The sequence below is a fragment of the Entelurus aequoreus genome, linkage group LG05 (genome assembly GCF_033978785.1).
Source record: "Entelurus aequoreus isolate RoL-2023_Sb linkage group LG05, RoL_Eaeq_v1.1, whole genome shotgun sequence".
Classification (NCBI taxonomy): domain Eukaryota; kingdom Metazoa; phylum Chordata; class Actinopteri; order Syngnathiformes; family Syngnathidae; genus Entelurus; species Entelurus aequoreus.
In genome coordinates this window covers 19,132,950-19,158,909 of record NC_084735.1, presented here as the reverse complement: position 1 = coordinate 19,158,909, position 25,960 = coordinate 19,132,950, and the positions used below count along the sequence as shown (strand labels likewise).

Here is a 25,960-nt window from a genome sequence, read left to right as displayed (position 1 = left end):
ACATAACGATGTGTACATTTTGATAGTACACAAGTACATAACGACGTGTAAAGTTTAATAGTATACAAGTTCATGAAGACGTGTAAATGTTGATAGTACACAAGTACATAAAGACGTGTAAATGTTGATAGTACACAAGTACATAAAGACGTGTACATTTTGATAGTATACAAGTTCATGAAGACGTGTAAATGTTGATAGTACACAAGTACATAAAGACATGTAAATGTTTATAGTACACAAGTACATAAAGACGTGTACATTTTGATAGTACACAAGTACATAAAGATGTGTAAAGTTTGATAGTATACAAGTTCATGAAGACGTGTAAATGTTTATAGTACACAATTACATAAAGACATGTAAATTTTGAGAGTACACAAGTACATAAAGACGTGTAAATTGTGATAGTACACAAGTACATAGACGTGTAAATTTTGATAGTACACAAGTACACAAAGACGTGTAAAGTTTGATAGTACACAAGTACATAAAGATGTGTAAATTTTGATAGTACACAAGTACATAATGATGTGTACATTTTGATAGTACACAAGTACATTAAGACTTGTACATTTTGATAGTACACAAGTACATAACGATGTGTACATTTTGATAGTACACAAGTACATAACGATGTGTACATTTTGATAGTACACAAGTACATAAAGACATGTAAATTTTGATAGTACACAAGTACATAACGACGTGTACATTTTGATAGTACACAAGTACATAAAGACGTGTACCTTTTGATAGTACACAAGTACATAAAGACATGTAAATTTTGATAGTACACAAGTACATAACGACGTGTACATTTTGATAGTACACAAGTACATAAAGACGTGTACCTTTTGATAGTACACAAGTACATAAAGACATGTAAATTTTGATAGTACACAAGTACATTAAGACGTGTACATTTTGATAGTACACAAGTACATAACGATGTGTACATTTTGATAGTACACAAGTACATAACGATGTGTACATTTTGATAGTACACAAGTACATAAAGACATGTAAATTTTGATAGTACACAAGTACATAACGACGTGTACATTTTGATAGTACACAAGTACATAAAGACGTGTACCTTTTGATAGTACACAAGTACATAAAGACATGTAAATTTTGATAGTACACAAGTACATAACGACGTGTACATTTTGATAGTACACAAGTACATAAAGACGTGTACCTTTTGATAGTACACAAGTACATAAAGACATGTAAATTTTGATAGTACACAAGTACATTAAGACGTGTACATTTTGATAGTACACAAGTACATAAAGACGTGTACCTTTTGATAGTACACAAGTACATAAAGACATGTAAATTTTGATAGTACACAAGTACATAACGACGTGTACATTTTGATAGTACACAAGTACATAAAGACGTGTACCTTTTGATAGTACACAAGTACATAAAGACATGTAAATTTTGATAGTACACAAGTACATTAAGACGTGTACATTTTGATAGTACACAAGTACATAAAGACGTGTGAAAGTGACATTACCCAGCTTGACAGAGCCCCCAAAGAGCGAGCCTTTATCGAAGGCATCTTTCCACGTGAACGTCAAGCACAGCTGGTGACACACAAAAAGACACTTTGTTGGACACAAGTTGTTGGGAACAAGAAAAGGCCACTTAGCTCCCGCCATGTGATCCATTCCCAGCATGTGATCCATTACCTGGTTTTCACAGAAGGGAAACTTGGGCTCCACGGCGCACAGTTGGTCATAATATCTGGAGAGAGCAGACATTTGCAGCAATAAGAACATTTTGCTGGTGGCAGCATGAAAAGATGAACACAGTCTTCCATCATGTGCACACAATCACACTTTAAAAAGTGTCCAAACAATATTCATCCACATTCCACGCGCAGGGAGTTTTAAAATGTGTCTACATGAAAACACATTCCTCCACTTATCCTGCACATTTTGTCCAATCAGAAGCCTGCAATGCAGCCACAGCTGACTTGCTGGATATTTATAGGCCTACTGAAATGAATTTTTTTTATTTAAACGGGGATAGCAGATCCATTCTATGTGTCATACTTGATCATTTCGCGATATTGCCATATTCTTGATGAAAGGATTTAGTAGAGAACATCGACGATAAAGTTCGCAACTTTTGGTCGCTGATAAAAAAAAGCCTTGCCTGTACCGGAAGTAGCGTGACATCACCAGAGGAAGGACTCCTCATATTCTACCGTTGTTTTCAATGGAGCGAGAGAGATTCGGACTGAGAAAGCGACGATTACCCTATTAAATTGAGCGAGGATGAACGATTCGTGGATGAGGAAAGTGAGAGTGAAGGACTAGAGAGGCAGTGCAGGACGTATCTTTTTTCGCTCTGACTGTAACTTAGGTACAAGGGTTCATTGGATTCCACAGTTTCTCCTTTTTCTATTGTGGGTCACGGATTTGTATTTTAAACCACCTCGGATACTATATCCTCTTGAAAATGAGAGTCGAGAACGCGAAATGGACATTCACAGTGACTTTTATCTCCACGACAATACATCGGCGAAGCTCTTTAGCTACTGAGCTAACGTGATAGCATCTGGCTCAAATGCAGATAGAAACAAAATAAATAAACCCCTGACTGGAAGGATAGACAGAATATCAACAAGACTATTAAACCATGGACATGTAACTACACTGTTAATAATTCTCAGCCTGGCAAAGCTTAACAATGCTGTTGCTAACGACGCCATTGAAGCTAACTTAGCAACCGGACCTCACAGAGCTATGATAAAAACTTTAGCGCTCCACCTACGCCAGCCAGCCCTCATCTGCTCATCAACACCCGTGCTCACCTGTGTTCCAGCGATCGACGGCGCAACGAAGGACTTCACCCAATCATCCGTGCGGTTGCCGGCTAGCGCGTCTGCTATCCAAGTAAGTCCTCCTGGTTGTGTTGCTGCAGCCAGCCGCTAATACACCGATCCCACTTACAACTTTCTTCTTTGCAGTCTCCATTGTTCATTAAACAAATTGCAAAAGATTCACCAACACAGATGTCCAGAATAATGTGGAATTTTGAAATGAAAACAGAGATTTTTTGTATTGGATTCAATGGGGTACCAATACTTCCGTTTATCTAGTGACGTCACGCGCATACGTCATCATACATAGACGTTTTCAACCGGAAGTTTAGCGGGAAATTTAAAATTGCATTTTATAAGTGCAAAGATCAGACTGTGTGGTCGGTAGTAGTGGGTTTCAGTAGGCCTTTAAACACCTGTGTTATAATATACAATAACCTACCCTAATACCCTGAAGTGCTATATTACCCTTCGAGTGCAATACATCCGACACTGATTGTTATTTATTACTCCGGTACTCTTGTCTTGTTCTGTATATTGTACAGTACTTTGTATTTGTATAGTGTTTTGCATATTGCACAGGATTGCTTATTATTTGTATTGGATAGTAGTCTGTTAATTTCAATTCTTAGTTTTATCTTTATTACCTCTGGTTTAATTTATTTTTATCCCATATTTGTTCCCACTACCGCACCTTAAATTGGAGTCCTAAATCTCGTTATACGCCAATATAATGACAATAAAGTCCATTCTATTCTACTCTATTCTATTGTGGTGGACCAGGCACACACTCAAGTACACATGATCTCTATGTGACAATGAAACAGATGAGACACCAATGGGTGAAACAAGAGCAACAATGTACAAACAGCAGTCGCAACTTGAGAGGCGCTATCCTTTTTTTTTTTTTTTAGCAGCCTAAACTGAGTCGACTCTTTACTCGTCAGGCTGCGAACAGCAGCACAGCACATGTCCACCCCTTCACAATAATAGCGCGGTGCAACACATCCCGTCCGACTGCGCTGGCAAAATAAAGGTTTCAAAAAAGTACCTCACACACGCATAATGTACTTTTTGATACAATTATTGTGCTTTAATCTAAAATACTGCTCAAAAGTGTCCAAATATGTGAGGTTTTTTGCATTTAATTAACATTTTATTAAACTATATGACACAAAAAGCACACACTATGGTGGTAAAATAAGTGTAAAGGGTAAAAAACGGAATTAAAAACAATTAAAATGGAAAAAATGAATTGTATTGTTTTTTTATATTGCTGTTATTTAAATGTATTGTTTATTATTATTTTAGTTGTAGTTTGTTACTAATTTACATGTTGTTTTGTTTTTTTTAACTATAATTAAAGTTGGTGGTACAATAAATACTCATGTTTTCAAATTCATGAATGCCCTATTTTTCAGACTATAAGGCGCGCTTAAAAATCCTTTAATTTTCTCAAAACTCGACAGTGTGCCTTTTAACCCGGTGCGCCTTATAACAGGTCTTTTTCAACCTTTTTTTGCGTTGAAAAAATCTGGAGGCACACCACCAGCAGAAATCATTAAAAAATTAAACTCAGTTGACGGTAAAAAAGTCGTTGTCGCAATTGTTGGACATGACTTTAAAGCATAACCAAGCATGCATCAATATAGCTCTTGTCTCAAAGTAGGTGTACTGTCACATCACACCCTGACTTATTTGGACTTTTTTGCTGGTTTCCTGTGTGTAGTGTTTTAGTTCTTGTCTTGCGCTCCTATTTTGTTGTTGATTGTCATGTACGGATGTACTTTGTGGACGCCGTCTACTCCACACGCTGTAAGTCTTTGCTGTCGTCCAGCATTCTGTTTTTGTTTACTTTGCAGTCAGATCAGTTTTAGCTATGTTTAGCATAGCCATCCCTAAGCTTCAATGCCTTTTCTTAGCGGGACTTGCCTTTTGTTTATTTTTGGTTTAAGCATTACATACCTTTTTACCGGCACGCTGCCTTTGTGATTACGACAAACCATGTTCCCGACATCTACAAAGCAATCAGCTACCACCAACTGATATGCTGAGCTCTAGACAGTACACACACTCAACAACGGCACATTTGCGGATTATAATTACTGGTTTGCAAAAAATATTTTTTAACCCAATTAGGTGAAATGACAATCTCCCACGGCACACCCGACAATATCTCACGGCACACTAGTGTGCTGCGGCACAGTGGTTGAAAAACACTGGCCCAAAGCGCGGAATAATTCTGGTTGTGCTTACCGACCTCGAAGCAATTTTATTTGATACATTGTGTAATGATAAGTGTGACCAGTAGATGGCAGTCACACATAAGAGATACGTGACGACTGCAATATGGCGCCAGTAAACAACACCAAAACGTTAAGTGTTCCATTGAAAATAAAGAACATTACACACGGCGCTCAAAAATCTGTCAAAATGTTTTAGTACGACTTTGAAGCCGCACCGCTTGATGGATTGTCGGCCCATTGCGGCTACCGTAGTCAGAGATACAAGTTAGTATTACTATGGTGTGTGTATAAGGACCGCAAAATGGCACCCATTAGCAGACGTGAGTGGTAGTACGAGAGACAGAAGGTGCAAATCTGGTAACAAATGAAGGAAGAATAATTAATTCCCAAGAAAAACAGCCGGGGGTCCATCGTCTGGCGGTGGTTTGGCTTCAAGCGGGAAGATGTTGAACAGACAACCGTAATATGTCAAGTATGTGGCAGCAGCGTTGCTACAAAAAGTAGCATTACTGCTAATATGTAGCATCATTTGAAAAGTCACCTGCTAGAGAATGAAGAGTGCTTACTCCGCATGTCAACATCTCCGTTCGGTGCCACACCAACAAAATGCCCAAGCAACCATTTCCACATCAACACCGTATGAAACAAATAGTCAACAACAGAAGGAGATAACGTCTGCAGGAACCTACCACATAGCGAAGGACATACACTATTTGATTTCCTATTATGCAGCTCATTTTTATTTGACACTTATTGAAATATCTTGTGTGACATCATGCACAAAAGTGCACTTTATTTGTTTTAAACTATTGTAGTGGCGTTCTGTACAAAAAGTGCACTTTAATTTAGTGTTGTTTTGATATGTCATCTTAGTGACATCATGCACAAAAGTGCACTCATAGCTTGTTTTAAAATGTCTCTGACAATCTTGCACTTTCTGTTTGGAAATGACATGAATGTTTGTGCCACTGCTTAATAACTCTTTAATAAATACACTTTTGGTCAATTGACATAGTTGTGATTTCCCTCTCTGCATGAAAGTTTAAAATGAGCATATATTAATGCAGTATGAACAAGAATGTTTTAATGTAGACACACAGAATCATCATACTGCTGTGATTATATGCATCAAGTGTTCATTCAAGGCTAAGGCTAAATATGGAGATATATATCGTGTATCGTGACATGGCCTAAAAATATTGAGATATTAAAAAAAGGCCGTATCGCCCAGCCCTAATCGGAATGATAATTTTCTCCATAATCGTCCAGCCCTACTTTATTAAGCTTTTCTTACATATTCCTTCTTTTTGCACCTTCATCTTAGGATCTTATTGTTAAGTGTTCAATGTGATTTTACTATTTTGTAGGGGTGTAACGGTACGTCTATTTGTATCGAACCGTTTCGGTACGGGGGTACCTGTTCAGTTCGGAGGTGTACCGAACGAGTTTCCACACGGACATATTAAGTAGCGTAACGCACGTTGTGTAAACAATGCACACCGAGGCACAACACACGGCATGCTAGCAGCTAACGGGCTAGGATAGACTGACCATATGTCCTCTTTTCACCGGACATGTCCTCTTTTGCGCAGCTGTCAGGGCGGAGTTTCTTAAATGCCTCAAATGTCCGGCGTTTTGAGTTAGAGTTGCGTGTATTTTCAATGTACGTTCAGGGTTAAGAAGGGGTTAAAAACAAAACAAATTGTGCGGCGCAGCAGCATTGGTGAGGGAGGGGCAGAGACAGAGAGAGCGAGAGAGTTATGATAAACGCGCATGCGTCGCCAGGCTTTGCTTTTTATCCATAGATTTATCACATTTCATTTTTTATTATGTATAGCAGGGGTGTCAAAAGTGTGCCCCGGAGGCCATTTGCGGCCCACAGCTAATGTTTTAAAGGCCCACGGCACATTGTAAAAATACTATTCAAATAAACAAAAATATAACAAAAGTGAAATAAAAAAGCTTAAAGGTTAAATGTAATTTAGAAAAAGTTGCAATGTTGACTAATAAAACAAAGCTGGGTTTTTTTTCTTTCAAACTGTCATTGCTCAAAACATAATATTGAATCAAAATCAATGTTATTATGAATTATTGACCTATCCAAGGTTCCCATTACTTCACATCAAATATTACACTAAGAAAAATATTTTTGGTGGAAGATTTTGCAAATTTGGTAAATAACCCAAAAATGTATATTTTCTTGTTTTCTTACTGTACCGAAAATAAACCGAACCGTGACCTCTAAACCGAGGTACATACTGAACCGACATTTTTGTGTACCGTTACACCCCTACTATTTTGTTTTACCTTCCTCTTGTGTTAGCTTTCTGTTACCATCTCTTATGTTAACGAGGCGGTTTTGACCCATGTCTTAAAGGCCTACTGAAAGCCACTACTACCGACCACGCAGTCTGATAGTTTATATATCAATGATGAAATCTTAACATTGCAACACATGCCAATACGGCCGGGTTAACTTATTAAGTGCAATTTTAAATTTCCCGCCACACTTCCGCTTGAAAACGTCTCGGTATGATGACGTATGCGCGTGACCTAGCCAGTTTAACAGAGGTATGGCTTCCCCATTGAAGCCAATACGAAATAGCTCTGTTTTCATCTCATTATTCCACAGTATTCTGGACATCTGTGTTGGTGAATCTGTTGCAATTATGTTCATTGCATTATGGAGAAAGAAGCTGAGCAAGCAAAGAAGAAAGTTGTCGGTGCGAAGCGGATATTTTGCGAGGGAAGTCAGCAACACAACACAGCCGGTGTTTGTTTACATTCCCGAAAGATGCAGTCAAGATCGAAGAACTCGGACAACAGAGACTCTTACCAGGAGGACTTTGATTTGGATACACAGACGCGATACCGTGAGTACGTAGCTGCGCTTCCAAACATTTGATCGCTTGCTATAACTAGCTCGAGCTAGTAGCTATGAGCTAGCATAACAAACACCTAGGTGTTTGTTATGCGGGATTAGTTTGTGGCATATTAAATATAAGCCTGGTTGTGTTGTGGCTAATAGAGTATATATATGTCTTGTGTTTATTTACTGTTGTAGTCATTCCCAGCTGAATATCAGGTCCCACCCGCGCGCTTCCAAACATTTGATCGCTTGCCCGTACGTGCGTGTCACGTACGTAACTTTGGTTATATATATATAAGCTTTATGAACCTTGGGTTAGGTGAACGGTTCTTTGGGCTGAGTGAGTGTGTATGTTGTGCAGGTGTTTGAATTGTATTGGCGGGTTATATATACGGGATCCCGTCCATATAACCCGCTCGAGCTATAACTAGCTCGAGCTAGTAGCTAGGAGCTAGCATAACAAACACCTAGGTGTTTGGTATGCGGGATTCATTTGTGGCATATTAAATATAAGCCTGGTTGTGTTGTGGCTAATAGAGTATATATATGTCTTGTGTTTATTTACTGTTGTAGTCATTCCCAGCTGAATATCAGGTCACCCCCAGCTCTCACAGCATCTTCCCTATCTGAATCGCTTCCACTCCCCACTAGTCCTTCACTTGCATTTTCCTCATCCACAAATCTCTCATCCTCGCTCAAATTAATGGGGAAATCGTTGCTTTCTCGGTCCGAATCTCTCTCACTTCTGGCGGCCATCATTGTAAACAATAGGGAACTTTGCGGGAATGTTCAATTGACTACGTCACGCTACTTCCGGTAGGGGGAAGCCTTTTTTTTTAATCAGATACCAAAAGTTGCGATCTTTATCGTCGTTTTGTACTAAATCCTTTCAGCAAAAATATGGCAATGTCGCGAAATGATCAAGTATGACACATAGAATAGATCTACTATCCCTGTTTAAATAAATAAAAAATCATTTCAGTAGGCCTTTAAATCAGCTGTAAAATACACTAAAACAATTATCTATCATCCAATTTTTTTCTCATCTCTCGGTTACCTTGTTAGGCTTCCTTATCCATGAAAGTATTGGTTTTAATATTTTTGGTGTGGGCCATTGGGCCTGTTTTTTGTCAGTATACCCCTCGATTTCCATTTAAAAAATGGTCAAATGAACCTCAAGATTTTCGTATAAATAAATAAAAGTCTTTGTTTTTGTACTGGATAACAAGGTAAAATGAGAATCCCCTAAAACTCACATGATTGGGAGAGGAGCTGGCTGTCAGTGTGTTCAGTTTTGGCTGTAATTATTGCTTTATAATCTTATTTTTATAACTGGGTCGAAACCGACCCTAACAACACCAAGGTCATAATTTCAACCAGAGCATTTTATAATTTAGTGAACTTTTTTTTTTTTAATATATATTATTTGTTGAAATAGAGGTTCCTGACGAATTCAAAAAGCTTTGATGCAAAAAAATAAATTTATGTGGTTCTTTTATGAATTTAAAAACTCAAACGGGTCAGACACAAGACGAAGGTTAAATTGTTTTCCTTTCTGCCTTGATATCTGAGGGAGTTATAACCACAGGAAGGTTACATTTTAAATAAAATTAAATGTTCTCTTGCTCCTTGTTTTTTGCAGGTCATAAAATATATCAATAATTATCGATACCGACCGACATAAAACACTGGTATCGTGATACAGTTCCCAGCCTTCTCGCTTGTAGGACAGTTAAGAACAGAAAATGTGCACCTAAAACTTTAAAGGCGGCCACAGCTTCACCCCGGAACGAATCATTTGTAGTCTTATCATTTGCTAGAATGCGACTGCGGTAAGAAAACACATTGTTTAGTTGCATAAGCGCGTCTGATTGAAGCACGTTGCATGACACTCGATACAGTCAGTCAGAATGACAAACTGATGATATCGTTACATTCGCCACATTCAACAAAGGCAACCGCGCTTTCTCCTGCCCTCGGAAATCTGAGACGAGGTGTGTGTGCGCCGTCCGGCTAAAGTCAACACCTGGAGCAAACAATGGTTGCCATGGCGATGTAGACAAAGCCAACCTCCTCCCTAGTTGTTGAGCGGTGCATTCTGCGAACGCAGAGACACGGCGTGTCGACATCGCTGACACGCCACGTCAGCATGGAGTGACTCATGGCACCGGTCTGAGCCCACCTGATAACAGGCCAGGCAACAAGGCAGAGGGATTCTCTTACGTAAGAAAGGCCAGGCGGCTGCTCTTAATATGACAATATGGTAAACAAGCAGAAATATCACACTTGCACTTCAATTCTGAATTTTAAAAAAAAAGACCATGATTTGGACCACAAATCACTCCTAAATGTGAATAATCACCTACATAGTTGAATTATTGTGTGGAGATCATTCCTTTAGAACAGTGTTTTTCAACCACTGTGCCGCGGCACACTGTATACACTCTGGTGTGCCGTGGGAGATTATGGAACTTCACCTATTTGGGTTCAAATCTTTTTTTGCCAACCAGTAATTATAGTCTGCAAATGATGTGCCGTTGTTGAGTGTCGGGGCTGTCTAGAGCTCGGCAGAGTAACCGTGTAATACTCTTCCATACCAGTAGGTGGCAGCAGGTAGTTAGTTGCTTTGTAGATGTCGGGAACACGTTGTGTGAGACGACAAGGGTTTGTCGTCGTATCTAATGCTTAAACCAAAAATAAACAAAAGGTGAGTGCCCCTAAGAAAAGGCATTGAAGCTTAGGGAAGGCTATACAGAACGAAACTAAAACCTAACTGGCTACAAAGTAAACAAAAACAGAATGCTGGACGACAGCAAAAACTTACTGTGGAGCAAAGACGGCGTCCACAAAGTACATCCGAACATGACCTGACAATTCCACAATGTCCCCACAAAGAAGGATAGCAAATAGGGATGTCCGATAATATCGAACTGCCGATATTATCGGCTGATAAATGCTTTAAAATGTAATATCGGAAATTATCGGTATCGGTTTCAAAAAGTAAAATTCGTGACTTTTTAAAACGCCGCTGTGTACACGGACGTAAGGAGAAGTACAGAGCGCCAATAACCCTTGAAGGCACTGCCTTTGCGTGTCGGCCCAGTCACATAATATCTACAGCTTATCACACACACAAGTGAATGCAAGGCATATTTGGTCAACAGCCATACAGGTCACACTGAGGGTGGATGTATAAACACTGTTACAAATATGCGCCACACTGTGAACCCACACCAAACAAGAATGACAAACACATTTCGGGAGAACATCCGCACCGTAACACAACAGAACAAATACCCAGAATCCCTTGCAGCACTAACTCTTCCGGGACGCTACAATATACACCCCCCACTACCCCCTACCTTAAACACCCCCCCCCCATCCCCTCCAGTGTTTCCCACACATTAATTTATTTGTGGCGGCCCACAAAAGAATTAGGTCCGCCACAAAAATTTAAAAAAAATAAAATAAAATAAAAAAAATAAAAACTTTTTTTTTTTGTTCTGTCCAGCTTCTCAGGCAAATCATATAGTTGATGTAGATGCCCATATAGGCTGTTCAGATTTACTTTACGAAAGAGAAGTGTAGGATACTTCTCTTGTTGCCTTATTTGTATTTGACCACTACTGTTTTCTGTTTATTTGTTACTGACTGTGGCAGGACACCTCTGCCTCTGTTTCACTTTATGTTGCTGGTAAATAATATGGTTGTAGTAGTAGGCTAAAGTTAAATTATTTAGTATGCACTAATTAAAAGGGCAGAGCTTTAAGAGACATTTTAGCTTTTATATTTTATAAGATATATTTTTTGTAAGAACCACAGTGAATAAATATATTTCAGTGAATAACTTATTGATCATGGTAAACTACCGACCGGTCTCCCACCTTCCGTTTATTTCCAAAATTCTCGAAAAAACTGTTGCACAGCAGCTAAATGAACACTTAGTGACTAACAATCTCTGTGAACCTTTTCAATCCGGTTTCAGGGCAAATCACTCTACGGAGACAGCCCTCGCAAAAATGACTAATGATCTATTGCTAACGATGGATTCTGATGCGTCATCTATGTTGCTGCTTCTTGATCTTAGCGCCGCTTTCGATACCGTCGATCATAATATTTTATTAGAGCGTATCAAAACACGTATTGGTATGTCAGACTTAGTCTTGTCTTGGTTTAACTCTTATCTTACTGACAGGATGCAGTGCGTCTCCCATAACAATGTGACCTCGGACTATGTCAAGGTAACGTGCGGAGTTCCCCAGGGTTCGGTTCTTGGCCCTGCACTCTTTAGTATTTACATGCTGCCGCTGGGTGACATCATACGCAAGTACGGTGTTAGCTTTCACTGTTATGCTGATGACACCCAACTCTACATGCCCCTAAAGCTGACCAACACGCCGGACTGTAGTCAGCTGGAGGCGTGTCTTAATGAAATTAAACAATGGATGTCCGCTAACTTTTTGCAACTCAACGCTAAGAAAACGGAAATGCTGATTATCGGTCCTGCTAGACACCAACATCTATTTAATAATACCACCTTAACATTTGACAACCAAACAATTAAACAAGGAGACTCGGTAAAGAATCTGGGTATTATCTTCGACCCAACTCTCTCGTTTGAGTCACACATTAAGAGTGTTACTAAAACGGCCTTCTTTCATCTCCGTAATATCGCTAAAATTCGTTCCATCTTGTCCACTAGCGACGCTGAGATCATTATTCATGCGTTCGTTACGTCTCGTCTCGATTACTGTAACGTATTATTTTCGGGCCTCCCTATGTCTAGCATTAAAAGATTACAGTTGGTACAAAATGCGGCTGCAAGGCTTTTGACAAAAACAAGTAAGTTTGATCATATTACGCCTATACTGGCTCACTTGCACTGGCTTCCTGTGCACTTAAGATGCGACTTTAAGGTTTTACTACTTACGTATAAAATATTACACGGTTTAGCTCCAGCCTATCTCGCCGATTGTATTGTACCATATGTCCCGACAAGAAATCTGCGTTCAAAGAACTCCGGCTTATTAGTGATTCCCAGAGCCAAAAAAAAGTCTGCGGGCTATAGAGCGTTTTCTATTCGGGCTCCAGTACTCTGGAATGCCCTCCCGGTAACAGTTAGAGATGCTACCTCAGTAGAAGCATTTAAGTCCCATCTTAAAACTCATTTGTATAATCTAGCCTTTAAATAGACCCCCCCTTTTTTAGACCAGTTGATCTGCCGTTTCTTTTCTTCTCTCCTCTTCTCCCCTGTCCCTTGCGAGGGGGAGTTGCATAGGTCCGGTGGCCATGGATGAAGTGCTGGCTGTCCAGAGCCGGGACCCCGGGTGGACCACTAGCCTGTGCATCGGTTGGGGACATCTCTGCGCTGCTGACCCGTCTCCGCTCGGGATGGTTTCCTGTTGGCCCCGCTGTGGACTGGACTCCCGCTGATGTGTTGGATCCACTGTGGACTGGACTTTCACAATGTTATGTCAGACCCACTCGACATCCGTTGCTTTCGGTCTCCCCTAGAGGGGGGGGGTTACCCACATATGCGGTCCTCTCCAAGGTTTCTCATAGTCATTCACCGACGTCCCACTGGGGTGAGTTTTTCCTTGCCCGTATGTGGGCTCTGTACCGAGGATGTCGTTGTGGCTTGTACAGCCCTTTGAGACACTTGTGATTTAGGGCTATATAAATAAACATTGATTGATTGATTGATTGAAATCTGTATATAAATATGTACATAAAGTGTTGTAATTATATTGTAAAATGGATGGATGGATGGATGGATGGACGGACGTTTAAAACAAAACTGTTATTATTAATTAGTAAGTATACATTTTTTTAGCCTTTTTAGAAAAAATCCTATCATTGTAGTAAATTATGCAAATTACTCAATGATGTCATGGTGACCACGCCCATAGCCACGCCCACACCGCCACAGGTATCTTGGCAGTTTATGGGAAACACTGCCCTCCCACCTCAACCTCCTCATGCTCTCTCAGGGAGAGCATGAGGAGGGCAAGCTGTTGTTTTGAGGCATGTTAAAAAAAATAATGCACTTTGTGACTTCAATAATAAATATGGCAGTGCCATGTTGGCATTTTTTTCCCATAACTTGAGTTGATTTATTTTGGAAAACCTTGTTACATTGTTTAATGCATCCAGCGGGGCATCTCAATAAAATTAGGCACAATAATGTGTTAATTCCACGACTGTATATATCGGTATCGGTTGATATCGGTATTGGTAATTAAAAGTTGGACAATATCGGAATATCGGATATCGGCAATCTCTAATAGCAACAACTGAAATAGTCTTGATTGCTAAAACAAAGCAGATGTGGGTAATAGCGTTTAAGGAAGACATGAAACTGCTACAGGGAAACACCAACAAAACAGGAAAAGTCACCAAAATAGGAGCGCAAGACAAGAAGTAAAACACTACACACAGGAAAACAGCAAAATACTCCAAATAAGTCAGGGGGTGATGTGACAGGTGGTGACAGTACACCTACTTTGAGACAAGAGCTATAGTGATGCATGCTTGGTTATGCTTTAAAGTCATACAACAATTGCGAGAATGACTTTTTACCGTCAACTGACTTTTATTTTTGAATGATTTCTGCTGGTGGTGTGCCTCCGCATATTTTCATGGAAAAAAATGTGCCTCGGCTCAGAAAAAAGGTTGAAAAACACTGCTTTGGAAAACACCTTATATTAATATGTTGTTTTGATTCATGTTTTACTGAGGGTGACCAAATAAAATGATTAAAATGGGAACTACTACTACGTACTAGTGGCTTGTAAAAAGAGCATTACCAGGAAATGGATATTACAGGAGAGCCCAACTTTGAAGCTATGGATGGAAATCACAAATGACATTTATAAAATGGAGAAGATAATGGCTTTTATTAATTATACATTGGAGAAATTCACTTCATACTGGGAAAACTGGGTCAATTACAGTATGTCACGCCCCATAAACCTGATTTTATTTTCTCAAATTAGTTTAAAAAAGATTACTCCCTATAGGTCTATAGTTTGTTTTCCTTTCTATTCATTTATTTACTATCTCTTTATATTATTTTATTATTATTGTCAGAATAATTGTATCTAAGTTATCACAAAACTTTGTGTTGCCATGAGTGAGGACAAAAGCTGTCTTTGATCCTACCAAGAAGAAGGCTTGTAAAACTCCACTGTGTAGGATGGGAAGCAACATGAAGGTGTTCTGTTTCTTTGATGTATTGTAACCCACAGAAAGATTTTGTCTTGACCCGAGAACTACAAAGCAGAGAGGAAGCAGGACCTGATTCCCCTCCAGGCGACCTTTTCTTTGAACTGTTTGTAATCAAAGGCGATGGCTGTTTACGACCCCCGTCCCTTAGAAACAGCTGTTGCCATGTAATCAGGGAAAGTCCAAATAAAAGAGGAGGCGTACAATCTTTCGTCAGAGCGTGGCGGAGACCGTCCAAAGAGTACAGTCCAGACGTCTCTCCTCAATTGAGCCAAATTTAATTCTGTCACTGTTTAATTCCTTGCTTCTTGTCTTGTTTAATAGATGTCATCAGTGTTTGAACCTGACAATTATTTTTGTATTTATTTATTTATTAATAAAATATGTATTTATTTGTTTATAAAATTATTACTTTAGTTTGTTTAGTTTTTTTGCTGTTTTTCTCTTTATTTTGGGGAAAAAATCTAAAATAAATTCAATAGAAGAACATAGTTCCCACACGACACGCACAAGAGAACCCTCAAGTTTCTGGACGACCGCTCAAACGGCTGGGCCACTCTGCCCGACAGAAGAGAAGATGTAGCATACTCCCAGGAGAGTACAAAGTCACGTGATCTATGATTTTTCACTGTAAATATCCAAAAGTAGCTAGAATTGGAGCATTAAATGTTACTATTCTAACAGGGTAACTGCTAGCATACATCCAAGATGGCAACAAGTAACAGAATATCAATCAATCAATCAATCAATGTTTATTTATATAGCCCTAAATCACAAGTGTCTCAAAGGGCTGTGATTGTTAGGTTTAAAATGACGAAATGTGCTAAACTGCTAGCACGCTAACATTAGCCTTCTAACAGGGGAACAGCTAGCATACAAATATAAGAAGGTGAAAGGTAACGAAAGCCATATTTATTAGGTTAAAAAGTACAATATCAGTCAAAATGCTAACACAAAATGTTAGCATGCTACCATTACCATGCTAACACACTTTTAAAATGGCGCGAAGTAACGGAATCTCTGCTTATTTGGTTAAAAAGTACGAAATTTGCTAAAATGCTGACTTAAATTGTAACGGAATTGTTAGGTTTAAAAGTACAACATCTGCTAAAATGCTAGCACGCTAACGTTATCCTAACAGGGGAACAGCTAGCATACATCTAAGATGGCGACAAATAACGAAAGCCATATTTATTAGGTTAAAAAGTACAATATTAGTCAAAATGCACGCACAAAATGTTAGCATGCTAACATGACCATGCAAACACTTAAAGATGACGCGAAGTAACGGAATCTCTGCTTATTTGGTTAAAAAGTATGACATTTGCTAAAATGCTGACTTTATTTGTAACAGAATATGATTGTTACGTTTAAAAGTACAACATTTGCTAAAATGCTAGCACGCCAACTTTATCAGAATCAGAAATACTGAAATAATAATCCCAGAGGGGAAATTAAGATGTTATCCTAACAGGGGAACAGATAGCATACATCTAAGATGGCGAAAATTAACGAAAGCCATATTTATTAGGTTAAAAAGTACATTAGTCAAAATGTTAGCACAAAATGTTAGCATGCTAACATTACCATGCTAACACACTTAAGATGACGCAAAGTAACGGAATCGCTGCTTATTTGGTTAAAAAGTATGAAATTTGCTAAAATGCTGACTTAAATTGTAACAGAATATGATTGTTAGGTTTAAAATGATAAAATTTGCTAAATTTCTAGCACGCTAACAATAGCCTTCTAACAGGGGAACAGCTAGCATACACCTAAGATGGCGACAAGTAAAGAAAGCCATATTTATTAGGTTAAAAAGTACATTAGTCAAAATGCTCGCACAAAATGTTAGCATGCTAACATTACCATGCTAACACGCTTTTACGAATCTCTGCTTATTTGGTTAAAAAAAGTATGAAATTTACTAAAGTGCTGACTTAAATTGTAAGCATGCTAACATGACCATGTTAACATGCTTTTTAAAATGGCCCCAAGTGACACAATCCATGGTTTTTAGGTTAAAATGTATAACATTTGTTGAAATTGCTAGCATAAAACATTAGCATCGTAATGTTAGCATGTCAGCATGTAAACAGCGAGTGTTGTGATGCTTTGAATGTAATGTTTGGTGGTAGCGGGGGTGTATATTGTAGCGTCCCGGAAGAGTTAGTGCTGCAAGGGATTCTGGGTATTTGTTCTGTTGTGTTTATGTTGTGTTACGGTGCGGATGTTCTCCCGAAATGTGTTTGTCATTCTTGTTTGGTGTGGGTTCACAGTGTGGCGCATATTTGTAACAGTGTTAAAGCTGTTTATACGGCCACCCTCAGTGTGACCTGTATGGCTGTTGACCAAGTATGCGTTGCATTCACTTGTGTGTGTGAAAAGCCGTAGATATTATGTGACTGGGTCGGCACGCTGTTTGTATGGAGGGAAAGCGGACGTGACGACAGGTTGTAGAGGACGCTAAAGGTAGTGCCTTTAAGGCACGCCCCCAATATTGTTGTCACGGGGTGGAAATCGGGAGAATGGTTGCCCTGGGAGATTTTCAGGAGGGGCACTGAAATTCGGGAGTCTCCCGGGAAAATCGGGAGGGTTGGCAAGTATGCCGACCGGTAGCAGGTCACGGGGAAGACCCAGGACACGTTGGGAAGACTACGTCTCCTGGCTGGCCTGGGAACGCCTCGGGATTCATTCATTTTTTATTTATCTCCTTCATTGATGTGCATCTTTGATCGATACACAATTATACCTCAATTATTCAATTATACATTTACACACCAATGCCTGAGAAGGAGCAGGATGAAGAAAAATCTTATAATTTTCCTGCCCCCTTCAACATAATACGTAGTCTTACTTAATGGATATCATATGAACCAACAAATGTCCAGATCCCCCGGGAGGAGCTGGACGAAGTGGCTGGGGAGAGGGAAGTCTGGGCTCCCCTGCTTGGGCTGCTGCCCCCGCGACCCGACCTCGGATAAGCGGAAGAAGATGGATGGATGGTATATTTCGCTAATATTATGGTCACGTGATTGGAAGGATACGCGGAAGAAGATGGATGGATGGTATATTTCGCTAATATTATGGTCACGTGGTTGGAAGGAACCGTTTAGCTGGTGCCAATCAGCCATGTTAGCCTTAAAAACCTCCTTTCCGCCCGAAGTCACATGACTAACAAGGTGCGTGGGACAAGTTTCGACATGTTTGGTGGCGTTAATAAGTTCCTACTGCCTGTTAGCTTCCGGTGTTAGCATCCGGGCTAAGCTAAACACGTCTGGGGTGCGGCGGCAGCTAGCGAGGCGCTAAACCGGCGACGCGGGTCCATGTTCGCCGCGGAATGAGCGAGGGAAACCGGCACGGCGACCACCGTTTACCTGAGTAAGATCTCCAGGGAGCTTTCATGTTTGTCCAGCGGCCTCCCCAGCGCGTTCCTGCGGAGCTTGTTCAGCTCCTCCACGGCGCGGATGTGGTCCGCCTGCTCGTCGCCCGCCGGGTAGCTGGACGTGACATATTTGGCCAGAGGCTTCACCAAGTCCACCTCGGTGGACTTCTTCAACGGGACAGAAATGAAGGTCGCCATTGCTGGGAGGAGGAGAGAGGGGGGAACACAAATAAGAGCGAGAGACTTCACTTCCTGGATTGTTGCCTGTCAGGTGACGTCATAAAGACGACGGGGCTCGCACTGCGCAGACGCGAGAGTGTGAAGCGGCTCCAAATACATGGGCGTATGTAATGTCTGACAGGGCTCAGGGCTCAGTAGGATTATGTGCACCCCTTTTTATTTACTTGAATATTTTATTAACATTAAAACACCGTTTGTATAAAAAAAAATAAAATGTTTTGGGTGGAAGTTCAAATGATTTGTTTAATGTTTTATTAAAAATGGATTGCTCTAAATTAGAGATGTCCGATAAATGCTTTAAAATGCAATATCGGAAATGATCGGTATCGTTTTTTTATTATCGGTATCATTTTTTATTTTTTTTAATTAAATCAACATTGAAAACACAAGATACACTTACAATTAGTGCACCAACCCCCAAAAAAACCTCCCCCATTTACACTCATTCACACAAAAAGGGTTGTTTCTAGGGATGTCCGATAATGGCTTTTTGCCGAAATCCGATATTGACCAAACCCTTAATTACCGATACCGATATATACAGTCGTGGAATCAACACATTATTATGCCTAATTTGAACAACCAGGTATGGTGAAGATAAGGTCCTTTTTTAAAAAATCAATAAAATAAGATAAATAAATTAAAAACATTTTCTTTAATAAAAAAGAAAGTAAAACAATATAAAAACAGTTACATAGAAACTAGTAATTAATGAAAATGAGTCAAATGAACTGTTAAAGGCTAGTACTATTAGTGGACCAACAGCACGCACAATCATGTGTGCTTACGGACTGTATCCCTTGCAGACTGTATTGATATATATTGATATATAATGTAGGAACCAGAATATAAATAACAGAAAGAAACAACTAGAGATGTCCGATAATATCGGCCTGCCGAGATTATAGGCCGATAAATGCTTCAGAATGTAATATCGGAAATTATCGGTATCGTTTTTATAATTATTGGTATCGTTTTTTAAACATTTTATTTTATTAAATCAACATAAAAAACTATAATGTAGGAACCAGAATATTAATGACAGAAAGCAACAACCCTTTTGTGTGAATGACTGTAAATGGGGGAGGGAGGTTTTTTGGGTTGGTGCACTAATTGTAAGTGTATCTTGAGTTTTTTATGTTGATTTAATAAAATAAAAAAAAAAATAAAAAACACAAAAAAACGATACCAATAATAAAAAAAAACGATACCGATAATTTCCCATATTACATTCTGAAGCATTTATCGACATCTCTAGTTCTTTCTTTCTGTTATAAATATTCTGGTTCCTACATTATACATCAATATATATCAATACAGTCTGCAAGGGATACAGTCCGTAAGCACACATGATTGTGCGTGCTGCTGGTCCACTAATAGTACTAACCTTTAACAGTTCATTTTACTCATTTTCATTCATTACTAGTTTCTATGTAACTGTTTTTATATTGTTTTACTTTCTTTTTTATTCAAGAAAATGGACCTTATCTTCACCATACCTGGTTGTCCAAATTAGGCATAATAATGTGTTAATTCCACAACTGTATATATCGGTATCGGTTGATATCGGTATCTGTAATCAATAGTTGGACAATATCGGAATATCGGCAAAAAAGCCATTATCGCACATCCCTACTCTAAATCAGTGGTTCTTAACCTGGGTTCGGTGAGTCGGACTCAGGGGTTCGGCGGAGGTCGAAACACACCCAACTCACGTGTAAATACAAAATTCTCCCTATCGGCGTATTACGGATACGGCAACAGCTGACTGATTTGCAGGTGTGTAATTTGTTGTGAGTTTATGCACTGTGTTGGTTTTGTTGTTTGAACAAGGTGATGTTCATGCACGGTTCATTTTGTGCACCAGTAATAAAACATGGTAACACTTTAGTATGGGGAACATATTCACCATTAATTAGTTGCTTATTAACATGCAAATTAGTAACATATTGGCTTTTAACTAGTCATCATTAAGTAGTTATTAATGCCTTATTCGGCATAGCCTTATTATAACCCTAACCAAATAACTCTAAAATAAGTCTGTGTTACTTAGAATATGTTCCCCATACTAAAGTGTTACCAAAAACATAAAACTTTGTCTTGAATTTGAAAAAAAAGGTTTTATTTTTCACTAAAGAAGGGTTCGGTGAATGTGCATATGAAACCAATGGGGTTCGGTACCTCCAACAAGGTTAAGAACCACTGCTCTAAATTGATAATTGAACGAGGAAATTTTATGTTATTTCTCCAAACGGGGTAGGATAGACTTTATTCATCCCACGATGGATTGCAGTGCAGATTCAAAGAGTCCGCGAAACTAAGGTAAAAACCACATGAACGCAAGAAGGAAACATCAAAAGATATTAAAAGAGCACACAGCTGATGCAACTAGCTGCCACTTCAGCGGCACCATTTCTACATACAGCTACAAAAGTAAGACCGTTTTAAGAAGGGACTAAAAATCCCACCTTTTTGACACAGCTTTTATCTAAATTCTCTGCCTTCTTGTTTTATCCAGTGCTTTCATTTCTATTTTTATCTATGTTTCTGTTTCATCTAGTGTTTATCTAGTGTTTTAATTTCTATTTAAAAATGTTTATTATATATTCTAACTTTCTATTTTTTAATACTTTGTAACACTTTGAGATTTTAACAAATGTAAAGTGCGTTACAAATGTAATTCCTTTATGTTATTATTATTAGAACCAAAAAATGAGCGATAAATAATACAAATAGCACACCTACGACAAAAGAGAGCCGACTCCGTCCTAGGCTGCCCACTAGCCCCATGCCAACACAAATGCAGTTGTCTTTATCAAGACCTTGAACAGCTACTCATCTGTGGTTGTTCCCTGCGGCTTCGTTTACTCGAATGTTTACGGACGGATCCAAAGATCCAATCACAGGATTATGGGCACCCCTTTTTATTTAGTTGAATATTTTGGTAACATAAAGCAAGTATTAACATTAAAACATCTATTGTATCTAAAAAATTAAAAAAAATAAAAATACGTTTTTGTTGGACTCAATCCAAAGAAAAAGTTTGAATTATTTGTTTGTTTTGTTAACATCAAAGGACATCAAAGAAATGAAATGAGCACAGAGCTGCTACTTCAGCAGCGCCATTTCTACATACAGCTACAAAAGTAAAAGAACCAAAAAATGAGCAATTTTCTCCAAAGATCCAATCACAGGAAATACAGGCTTTGCATTTGGCGCCGTTAAAGACAGAGCAACGAACCATTTGACAAGAGTTTACAATGGAGTTATTGGCAATCAAAGCACCATGACGGTGGGTAGAAGAGTCAGAGCTGGAACAGGTGGTGGTCTGCTCCGATTTAAGGTCAGCGTAAGTCTCTATTCAACATTTTTGGTCGCAAAAGCAGACATATGTGAAATACTGTTCAGTGAGTACCATAAGGTTCCTGTGGTTGCAGCTCACACAGGCATGAAGGGCAATGAATTGGCAGATCAGCTGGCAAAGCAACGCTAGATCATCTCAGAGAGGTACCTCTCAGTAGCCATGTGTAACGTTTATTTAATCTGATCATCATTCGGATTAGAATGTTACTGTGTACATGGACCCTGAGAAAAAGGATCTGATTATGACGTGCATTTCATGCATCACACCTTAAATCGGAATACTTTACTTTTGACATAAACGGAAAAGTGTGTTATGGCGCCATCCTTTGGACGAGTTTGTTCACCGCAGGTGCTGACTAAGCAGTGACTGCCACTGTAAACAAACATGGCTTTGTGCATCTTTGCTTCTCTGACGTTATCACGGTGTTTATCATCTTTTTCCGTCTGTTCACTACTTTTGTTTTACCTCTCTTTTTGAAGTGGAGCTGTTCTGTGCTTTTTATGTTGTGATTATGTGGGTTGCGTGTTTGAGGCTAGCAGTTAGCACTCGGAATAGCTGTAAAGTCGTGAATAAAACAGCTCGCTAAGACGACAATTGGATCCCTTTTTTTTTTATTGTTACATCGACACAACACTTTTGTTTTTGCTAGTTTCGTTTTAGAGCAACAAACTCAACAGCATATAGCGCTACATTTGTACATGTGGGGGGAGACAGCAGCAAGACAACCGCTTCATTCCGAGACTATTAAATTTAGTACCCCGACACCACCAAAGTATAGCTGACATCTAGGACATGCGCAGTAATCTAACCCGAATTTCGGAACATGTGTTTTCATGTGCTACAAGCCGAATGACTTTCATCTCGTTCGGAATTCAATTTTGATCCGAACGTGTGTGATCGGGTCAGATTATTTCAAATAAATGCAACACGGAACGACACAGGAAGTCCTTCATACCGACAGCCATCAGACTGTATAATGCATATGTTCATGTACTGTAAATGTATAACGTATTTATATTATTCACATGTGAATAATGCTGTATAATAGACTGTATTTATATTATTCACATGTGAATAATGCTGTATAATAGACTGTATTTATATTATTCACATGTGAATAATGCTGTATAATAGACTGTATTTATATTATTCACATGTGAATAATGCTGTATAATAGACTGTATTTATATTATTCACATGTGAATAATGCTGTATAATAGACTGTATTTATGTTATTCACATGTGAATAATGCTGTATAATAGACTGTATTTATATTATTCACATGTGAATAAAGCTGCATAATAGACTGTATTTATGTTATTCACATGTGAATAATGCTGTATAATAGACTGTATTTATATTATGCACGTGAATAATGCTGTATAATAGACTGTATTTATATTATTCACTTGTGAATAATGCTGTATAATAGACTGTATTTATATTATTCACTTGTGAATAATGCTGTATAATAGACTGTATTTATATTATTCACATGTGAATAATGCTGTATAATATACTGTATTTGTTATTCACATGTGCATAATGCTGTATAATAGACTGTATTTATATTATTCACATGTGAATAATGCTGTATAATAGACTGTATTTGTTATTCACATGTGTATAATAGACTGTATTTATATTATTCACATGTGAATTATGCTGTATAATAGACTGTATTCATATTATTCACATGTAAAAAATACTTAAGAGTTTATTGTCTATTGTGAGCGAACTGTGGTGCTGAATTTCCCCCAGGGTTCAATAAAGTACTTTCTATTCTATTCTACTATTGGCTAAGTTTTATATTCATAAATGTGTGTTTGCCAACCCTCCCGAATTTTCCGGGAGACTCCCGAATTTCAGTGCCTCTCCCGAAAATCTCCCGGTACAACCATTCTCCCGATTTCCAGCCGGACTTAAGGCACGCCCCCTCCAGGTCCGTGCGGACCTCCAAGGTGCCAATTGGAGGGGTGCATTATTTACTTTAGCCACCAGATGGCAGTAGAGTGTGAGATACCTTAAAATGTGTCTTGTGGCCATTCCAACTTTGACCACAGCATCAGTTGCTGTGTTGAGAGGCGCTTTCCATCATTTTCAGCGGACTGCGTGGCAAAATGGGGCCATGTGAATCCCTTCCCTACTGTATTGATAGTAAAACACAGCACATTGTTGGAAATGATGCGGCGGAGCAAGTTATGAAAGCATTTATTCCCAGCACGTGTCCAGCATACAAGCAGAATCATCAACATTAAGAGTCCTCTCATTCGCGCCACACACAAAAACACACACCGCTAGTCTTATTGGCCCGCACTCGCTCACTGTTTGGGGTTGATGAATATCCACGGCTATTATTAATATCATTATGAGGTGTGTTGTGTTGGCGCCACAGGAGCTACAAGTCCAGGCTCTGCTGTGACGCTGCAAGAAGACGAGGAGGAGGAGGACGACGACGTGTGTGTCTGGAGGTCACCTGTCTACACATGGACGTTGTTTTTTGTTTTTTTTCTAGAACAGATGGTCTCGTCTCCTCGAATTAGCATCTGAGGTTTGACCTCCGACCTCATCCCACCAGACTTACCACACATGCGCTTGTCTCTACAGCAGTGCTTCTCTATTATTTTCCGCCCCCAAAGTTGATTTTTTTCATCCGTATGTGTCAAGATAGTTCTCTACTAACAGTAAAGATGCTGTTAGGCCATTGCTTCTCACTTTCACCTCACGGAGCCCCGCCCCCTATTTCAAAAGCAAGCATTTAAGGGGCGGTCTGGAACTTGCTCAGTTGAATTTTGCTTACAGACAGAATTTTTTCACGCCCCCCCCCCCCTGAAGTGAATTTATTTACCTAACTGTATGTGTCAAGGTAAACGCCATTGCCCCTCCCAGGGGGGCCCGCCCCACTATTTGAGAAGAAGTGCTCTACAGCAAGCTAACAAATCTATTAGGATCAATCGAGTCTTTGCAAGGAAAAAAACATGCACATTCACACGTTGACACTTTTTAAGAGGCAGACAGCACATTTAGGAGAGTGGACTAAACCTACACAGGATGTGTGTGTGTGTGTGTGCACTTGCTCAGCGACATTAAAAAAAACGACGGATGGATGGATGGATGTGGAGCTGCCATGATTTAAAAAGTCCATAGGATGAAACGCACAGTTTGGTCCACATTTGCTGTCTTTCTTTAAAGATGGCCGTCCTGTCAAAAGCAACAAAGTTTGGAGGGCGGCGTTGTCCCAGGCGCGAGTAAAAAGCTCACACGGCACCAGAAGGAAGGAAAGAAGAAGATTCTGTTGACTAAAAGAAAAGAATAAAAGGGCAACAGGCAGATAGCGAGACATTGATTGGGTCACTAAACGACGTGTTATTAGGACAACCCCCCTCCTCCAATAGCAAGCTGAGATAGCGAGCAAAAAGGTCATGGAATACTGGCCGCTTTCTGAACGACCCCGCGCCTAAAGAGGGATGCTGCGTTACCTTTCACACACCTCTTTGTGCTCCTAATGTTTTCAATATGAAACAGTGGTCACCCCCCCGCATGTCAGATTCTAACATTTACACGCCTCTTTGCTGGCCATGCAACAACCAATCAAGACGGGAGAAGGGTGGGAGGAGGGAAGCGACGACCGGTGGGACGCCCCGTCGTCTGCCCCCGCCTACTTCAGGATGAGATGGAGTCCTTCGCCGTGCTCATCTGGAGGACAAGACGAGAGACGGTAAGAAGGGAGACGGGAAGAGGGTAAAAGGAGAGACGGTAAAAAGAGAGACAGTAGGAAGGGAGACA

General features: G+C 39.4%; 2 protein-coding genes across 5 annotated transcripts in view; both read right to left on the bottom strand.

Moving 5' to 3' along the window:
* Positions 1-18,870, bottom strand: part of pdcd6ip (programmed cell death 6 interacting protein) — a 61,866-nt gene extending 42,996 nt beyond the window's left edge. For both annotated transcript variants that reach the window (XM_062047296.1, XM_062047297.1), the window contains exons 1-3: positions 18,562-18,870; positions 1,707-1,761; positions 1,532-1,601 (exon numbers count right to left, since the gene is read on the bottom strand). In XM_062047296.1, the coding sequence (XP_061903280.1) occupies positions 1,532-1,601; positions 1,707-1,761; positions 18,562-18,767 (331 nt within the window). In that variant the 5' untranslated portion in view covers positions 18,768-18,870. The remainder of the gene's footprint in view (positions 1-1,531; positions 1,602-1,706; positions 1,762-18,561) is intronic.
* Positions 18,871-24,369: 5,499 nt separating this feature from the next.
* ubp1 (upstream binding protein 1) overlaps positions 24,370-25,960 on the bottom strand; it is a 58,131-nt gene continuing 56,540 nt past the window's right edge. For all 3 annotated transcript variants that reach the window (XM_062047293.1, XM_062047292.1, XM_062047294.1), the window contains exon 16: positions 24,370-25,870. In XM_062047293.1, the coding sequence (XP_061903277.1) occupies positions 25,833-25,870 (38 nt within the window). In that variant the 3' untranslated portion in view covers positions 24,370-25,832. The remainder of the gene's footprint in view (positions 25,871-25,960) is intronic.